We start from the raw sequence: 7,775 nt of genomic DNA on the forward strand, positions 1-7,775 counted from the left end.
CTGATGAAGGTCGTCCTCTCTTCTGTAGGGAAGCCCCTTCATCACTGGCTTCCCCATCATCATCAATCACCACAATGGTTGTGGCTGATTCTGGCGCGACATTCTTTACTTTTTTATTTTTGCCCTCGGACGAGGAAGAGAACCGCCTTTTTGGTTGCTTGCTCTCCGGTCGGGGACTCCAAGAGGAAGCACTTGCACCAGAGGTTGATCCGATGGTGCTTGTTCGGGTGAAGGCCTCCTTCAGCAACCTCACAACCTCTACAGGATCAGTCAAAACGTCCTCATCGGGGAAGGTAACAGAGCCCTATGGAAGACCTGAATTCAATGAAAAAAGAAGTTAACCAATTTTCTTATAAAAAAAATAAGATGAGGGCAAGATCAATCTCACGAATCAACTTACCGTTATTTTTGGCCTTCCACCCTTATTTTGGGGCCAGTTCTTTCCACCGGCGGGTCTCAGGCATGGTAATGTCCAGAATCTTCTGAATCCACTGGTCCAAGCCTTCAACCCTTGGTGGTGTCCACCGAGTTGCTAAAATAATGAAAAGAGAAGGATCAGTAACAACATGAAATAACTTTTTTTTAGAGAAAAGACAGACGTTGAACTTACGTGTACGAGTCCATAACTCAGGGAAAGATGGAGTTGTGGCCAAGATGATATCCCTGGTGGCAACAACAACCAACCGCCCCATCCATCCACGGATGTTTTTGTCATCCATGCTGGTGAGCAAAGCGTGGTGGCCACGTTTGCTAAAGTTTATTACTCCCCCACAGAAAATCTTAGGGGAGTAGAGGTTCATCATGCGAGCCAAGATGAGCTCTTCCCCCGTCTCTTGGCACACCCGCCAAAGACAGGCTACCGTTCGCTACACAGAGGGGCCTACTTGTTCCAATCAGACTTGATACCGGTGGCAGAACTCCAAGATCACGGGGTCAAGTCCCTCGCTCAATGAGAATTGGCCCAAAGTGAATAGGTATGTATAAACATACGTAAAACCCTTCTTAGGGAAAGTCTTGCTCCACCAGTTCGAGAGCGATGATGTTCAGGTCATGGCAACCACAATCCTCCTTCACAATAGGAATGCTAGAAGGACGGATGGAAGAAGGGTACACGCCAATAGCCCATGTACGAGAGCTTCTAAAAGAAAACTTCTCTTCGAAGTCCTTGGCAGTGCTGAGTCTTCAGGGAATGATGGTGCTCACTGTAGGAGGGGCAGCATCATCGGTGCTTTCTTTGTTTTTTAGAGAACCATGAGTTCTTGGAGGAGGACACCATGGTTAGAAAAAGGTAATAAGAGTTCTTTAAAGAAAAAAATTACAGAAGAGTGAAAGCAAGAAAGAGTAGAATGCAAAGAAGTTGAGAGAGTTTGAAAACCTATGAAGTGTAAAAGAAGAAGAATGAGGTGTATAAGTAAAGGAATAGGCGGCTAAAATCGTGGCTATGATTACCTCGAGAACCGGCAAAAGTATTGCTAAATCGTGGAGTGACGCGTGTTCGGAGCATTAAATGCAAAGAGACGTGCGCCTAATCAAGCGTCAGAGCTCTGGAGCCTGCTTCACCACTAAGCTTTGCGCACCTACCAGCTCGCGTTAAGCCTCGCAACACTTGGCCTATCGCGCGATCCCAGGATTGTAGAAGTGAGCCCAGGCGCCTGCCTCCCCATGCAGCACTCCTGGCAATGCCAGCTTCTTCTCGCTTTTCATCAGGCCTCGTGCACTATCCACTTCACATCACACAGTGCCATTCTAGGGTTGTAGCGAGATCATGCACGCCTAAAACCTCGCGGCGCCAGGGAAGGTCCAACTCAAACGAGATATGCATCTGTGAACACATGAAGATTGTCAAAAGCTCATGTGATGGTCTCAAGTCATTCAACTGGAATTTCAACATGGTAAAGCTATACAAGGAGTGGCATCTTCATCATCATATACCATGGGAGGACAAGAAAAGGGTACTTGTCACTACATACAAATGATACAAACAAGTTCCAAGACATTGAGAAAATGAAGCATGGAACAAAGTTAATTTCAATACTTAGACTATTTTTAGTTATCAATTTAAGGCATGTTGTCAATAAGTTGATATATGTTTTAGCTAGCTCGTACCCTTTTCATAATGTAAGACATTATTTTTGTTTTAAGATGCGCATATTCATCTGTCTTTCAATGTGATCAATATCTTATTCTCCTAAACGGCGCTTTTATACTGTTTTATCCCTATAATCATTTTAAACAGTTTCTCTGCTCGCAATTTCAGTGGCCACCATAATTTTAAAGAAAAAACATATTTGATAAAGAAAAGATGATGTATTTTGACCAGCCCAAAACCAAAGATTTGGTGATAAAGGGGTAATGTGTGTTATAGCCTATGGGATAGCACCAAATATTGATGCCTCCGATAGTCAGATGGCATTTGATTGGATGAAATGCATGGCTAATCAAATAAACGCCTAAATTCCACACCAAGTAAAGTGACCTCTTTAAAAATAGAGAGAAGAGTGTGACACATACCAAATGGTTTGATATGAAAAGAGGCCTGCCCTTTGCCCAGGAGCTCCTTGGCCCCCTTGGGCCTTTGCCTTGCCCCCCCCCCCCAAACCCCCCACCCCACCCCTTTTTTTTTTCTTTTTCTTTTTCCTCTTCTTAATTGATATAAGGCCCCTTTGCCCATTTTCATCAACATCAAACCAAGTAAGTGATCATATATTGGGAATTAAATAATCGTCATTCATTGTCCAAATATTAAAAGATTACAGATGGCAAAAACAGTAATACCCCTCCTATTTCTTGATTCTTGGATGTTAGTGATAAAGTTATATTCCATAAACAAAGATGAGCAATAACCATCGGAGTTAAACCAAAAAAGGATCCCAACCCCATATGCCATAACTATGTTCTCTCTTCTCTGAAAGTAAGGCACATCTCTTCTCAACAACCAAAAACACTAGTTAAAGTGGTAATCAAATAACGGGCCTGGATCCTACACAAAACGCCGTTACCATAATACCCTCACGCGCGCTTCAAAAACCTATTCTTTTATAATTGAATTTGAATGGCGCTTGAGCCATTGACCCTCGCTCCTGCCCCCTTTGACGGCGATTCAAACGGCGGCCGTCAACAATCCGTCAACGGCGCCGATGACGGAAACAGAGCGCCCAGGCTGCCACGATGGACCAGGCAAGAAATCCTGGTCCTCATACAAGGCAAAAGAGTGGCAGAGAACAGGGTCCGAAGAGGGCGTACGGCTGGACTGGAATTGGGTTCGGGTCAGGTTGAACCCAAGTGGGCATCTGTTTCATCCTACTGTACAAAGCACGGGGTGAACCGGGGGCCGGTTCAGTGCCGGAAAAGATGGAGTAATTTAGCCGGTGACTTTAAGAAGATTAAAGAGTGGGAGTGTGGGATAAAGGAAGAAAGCGAGTCATTTTGGGTGATGAGGAACGACTTGAGGCGAGAGAGAAAGCTGCCCGGTTTTTTTGATAGGGAGGTCTACCAAATTCTGGACCGGGGAAGCGGTGGAGAGGAGATAGAGGAAGGTTTAGCTTTGGCTTTGGCGCCTGCAGCAGCAGTTAATGAGCCAGAAGCATTGTTTGACAGCGGGCGGAGTGCAGCAGCAGATGAAGGGTTGTTCTCAGATTTTGAGCAGTCTGAAGCTGGTGACAAAGATAAGCACATGCCTATTCCTGCTCCAACTCCTATTTCCGGTACTATTCCATCCAATAACAGTGTCTATTTTGTTTTTGTTTATTTTATACGGATGACCATCAGATATTATTATTCTAGAATTGCTGCTAGATTACTTTTTTTTTTTTTTTTTTTTTCCTGTTAGGTGTAAATGATAAGAATTCTTTCGAAATGTCTGTTTTCACATTAGGCTACTTTTGTTGCTCAAAATTGTACCAATTATGGAAATATAGCCTCTGATAAAGGGCGTTTTCTTCAAGTTTTATCTTTTTAAGCCATTCTTTTCTTTTTCTAGAGATTAATTTTTATTTTCGTTTACCTCTTGGTTCTCTTTTGAGTTGCAGTGCAGTGCACAAATACCAGGTGAACTATGTTGCATGTTTGAGTATTGTGAATAACATATTTTCTCCTTTTCATTCCTTCGAAAAGTACTTAGCTAGTGTGTATCAGCAGCTTCTGCTTGTCTCCAGTGCATAATTCTGAATAGGTTTACTTATTTAAGTCTTCTAGGGAGGTTTATACTTCTGGTATTTGACTTTCTTTAGTTTATGTTAACATTTATTTTTGGCAGAACAGCAGTATCAACCACTACCTATGGAGTGTCATGCTCAAGGTACCTCTAGAGTCCTAAATATGTAAACCCTCTCTGTCGTGAGGTTTGCTTTGATTTAATTCCGTTTTTAAGTAATGATCATCCGTAATAGAAAATAGTTTATACTTACGTCCAACTGAGGTTTTTGCGTTTATACAAAGTGAACGAAGGCATGTATGCATGGTTAATTATCTGTAAAGGTAAATTGTGGTGTTTTCCAAACTTTTCCCGTAATAACTCTAACCCGGTAAGTATAAACTGGTCAAAGCACCATCTTTTATAAATTCAAGAGAAGAATCTTAAATTTGAGTATATGGAACGGAAAGTGATCTTACTGAAAACCTGGTCCTTGGCTCTTTGGTTTTCTGATATCATGCTGGAAGAACCATAGAAACTTTTATCTCTTGATATAAACAGTTGAAGCAATTAGCAGTGTCTATTTAACTGCCCCGAGGTAGATGGAGCTTGTGCGTTACCCTGTCATCATTAATCCCATGTCTAATGCTGGTTTGAAGTTACAGTATTTGAAATGTCATGTCTACTAAATATGAAAAGAATGAAGAGATATGAGATTGTCAAATGTCCTTACTCATGTCCTTTGAAAACAAATCTCAAAAGAAGATTAATTAAACAAGAGAGGGTTACTCATGTGGTAAGCACCCTCCACCTCCAACCCAAATGTTGCGGGTTCGAGCTCCTGGGGAGGGGTAAAAAATAAAAATAAAAAACATTAATTAAACACGAAAGAAAAGAAACACCTCCTTGCAGAAGGCTAAAGAATCGGCCAAAAGAACAAGTTGGAAGTCGGTGATCTTTCCCTTTCTTGAGTTGTGCTATTTGTTCTCCGCAGGTATAAATCATCAAAAGGAACCGACCTCAAATCCTGATGGAGGAAGTGCTCAGGAAGGAAAGAAACGGAAGCGCGGTGTCACGGATACTGATGAAGAAGCGGACAATCTGCAGCATCAGTTAGCCAAAGCATTGGAGAGGAATGGTAATCTGCTGAGCTCCCAACTTGAGGCTCAGAATGCACATTATCAGCTGGATAGGGAGCAGAGGAAAGACCATGTCAATAGCTTAGTAGCAGTTCTTGATAAGCTTGCAGATGCCATGGTTAGAATTGCCGATAAATTGTAGAGAACCTATTGGGGTGTACATAACATGTTATCTCTCACTCCTTGAACCATAATCAATGCTAAAGAATTTTGGTGAGCAAACCAGATACCAGTTGATGGTCAAATTCGATCATTTTTAATTGGTAGTTGGAAATATAATATTCTTTTCAGATTTTGCACTTTCTAAGATTTAATCGTGTTACAAGTTTACAATAATACAGATAGGACTGGGAGGCTAGCTAGCATTAAATAAACAAGTACACTTTATTAGAGATATCTCTTGTTTTCTCACGACTGTACAGATACAAGATAGATGAGTGAAACTGCGATTGTAAGCTGCCATCTTATATGATTTCTATTTAATATGTTTCTTCTGAAAGACTGTTACATTACAGTGTGAAGTATCTCTTCAAAGAATTAAGATTGGGCTATGTTGGATGCTTAACGTGTACAGCTCATTACTAGACTGAGACTTGTGCAAAAATATCCAGGCTTGAGGAGAAGATTCAGAAACTTGTGGAAATGGGATTTCCTGAAGGTCAAGTGAGGAGTGCTTTGGAAGCAACAGGTTGTGGATGAAAACATGGAACTTGAAAAGCTATGCTCTGGCTAGAACCTTCTCTACTGCAACTCATTTTTTGGATACAGAAAGATTATATGCTGCCCATGACAAGGTGAAAGCGTGACTTGATTATACTGTTAATTGACAATTGTTTTATGATTCTTGGTTGACTGCTAATCACTACTTGTGAATTTTCTTATGCAATTTTGACAATATCAAGCAAACTGTATATGAACTTGCATTAAGAAAAAACGTGCACCACCGGGGAAGTACTCCAGGACGAGTATTAGGGTCTGAAAACAGTATCAACTAAAATTATTTTTGCGCTTTCCTATCCATACATTTTACAATTAGGATCTGAAGAGAAATATATCACCACGAAAGTGAAGAGAGCATATACCATGACGAAATAAAAATGTAAACAGAATCACCATAACCACACAAATATTGTACATTAAAGAAATGTTAAAATGTATAATATTATTATTTCAAATGGCCAAATGAACTTAACGTAGTTAGAGAACAACGAAATTAATTGCTAGATAGGAGCGAAATATCTGAAAGAGAGACGGTGAGAGAGAAAAGGAAGAGGAGGGAGGAACTGCATCTTTGCCAAAACCTTCACTTGAATTGTTCTGCCTAGGTACAAAAGGTTACTGATTTAGGAGTTGTCCCTGCCACCTCCAGAGTATCTTGTCCCAACTGATCACGCTTCCCCTTCTTAACCTCCTCGAAGAGATAATTATTAAGATTCGATGTTTGTTGGAAAACTAATTCAAAGTTGTAAAAGAAATCGAAATTATTTAAGATTTGGTATTTGTAAGTTTATTTAATTCATGTTCAAATAGAATTTGTAGTCAGAATTATATAGGAATAGGTTTTCATATTTCTAGTTGAAATAGTTTTCGTACTATTATAAATAGGGGTATTGGGAACTTATTTTATGTGTGGATAAGTGAAGAATTGCCGAGAGATCCTTCAGAGAGATTTATAATAAAATACTTTTTCTTCAAATTGGTATCAGAGTTTCTACGATCTTGGGAGAGAATCAAGTAACTTCCGCTGCCGGCGGGCGGCGCTAGCCAATATGTACCGTCCGTCTGGCCATTGAATATGTTGGAAAACGATGGGCCAATGATATATACACGAAAAACAATCATGCTGAGAAGGATTGAGAAAAAAATTCAAGTTCAAATGAGACGCTAGCAAATATGGACAAGAGGAACAAAGATCTTCTCTAAAAGTTTGAGAGAGGTGGATTAAAAATAAAATTGCAATATTGCAAGTTTAAATAGGTGCAAGCAATTCTGCACAAGATGAAGAAGTTTTTCTCTAAAAGTTGGAGAGACGTTAAACAAAAATGGAAGTTGATTACATATGAATCAACAATTTGGGAGCTGGTGACAGGTGCATTAGCAATTGAATGTTCGAGACAAAGTGCATCAATGGGAGTTGATGACAGGTGCTTCAACAAAATTGAGTGTTGGTGACAAGTGCATCAACAAGAGTTGAAGACAGGTACTTCAACAAAATTGATTTTTGGTGACAAAGTGCATCAACGAGGGTTGGAGAGATGTGCTTCAACAAAAGTAAAAGTTGGAGAGAAGTGCTCTCATACAACGAACAAGTCAGACGTATACAACTTTGAATTATGGGAGAATGTTGAAAAATTAATTCAAAGTTATAAAGGAAATCGAAATTGTTTAGGATTTAATATTTGCAAGTTTATTTAATTTATGTGTAAATAGGATTTGTAGTCAGAATTATATAAGAATAGGTTTTCGTATTTCTAGTTGAAATATATTTCGTACTATTATAAATA

At 40.0% G+C, this 7,775-nt stretch overlaps 1 protein-coding gene across 2 annotated transcripts; it reads left to right on the plus strand.

The window, feature by feature from the left end:
• Positions 1–2,842: 2,842 nt before the first annotated feature.
• Positions 2,843–5,547, plus strand: LOC107812533 (trihelix transcription factor ASR3). Of its 2 annotated transcripts, XM_016637669.2 has the most exons (3): positions 2,843–3,704; positions 4,256–4,297; positions 5,127–5,547. In XM_016637669.2, exons 1-3 carry the CDS (start codon positions 3,053–3,055, stop codon positions 5,411–5,413), a joined length of 981 nt encoding a protein of 326 aa, XP_016493155.1. In that variant the 5' UTR covers positions 2,843–3,052; the 3' UTR covers positions 5,414–5,547. The 2 variants fall into 2 exon arrangements, with proteins under 2 accessions (XP_016493155.1, XP_016493156.1); XM_016637670.2 differs by lacking the exon at positions 4,256–4,297.
• Positions 5,548–7,775: the final 2,228 nt, after the last annotated feature.

This window comes from Nicotiana tabacum, chromosome 23 (assembly GCF_000715075.1).
Source record: "Nicotiana tabacum cultivar K326 chromosome 23, ASM71507v2, whole genome shotgun sequence".
NCBI lineage: Eukaryota > Viridiplantae > Streptophyta > Magnoliopsida > Solanales > Solanaceae > Nicotiana > Nicotiana tabacum.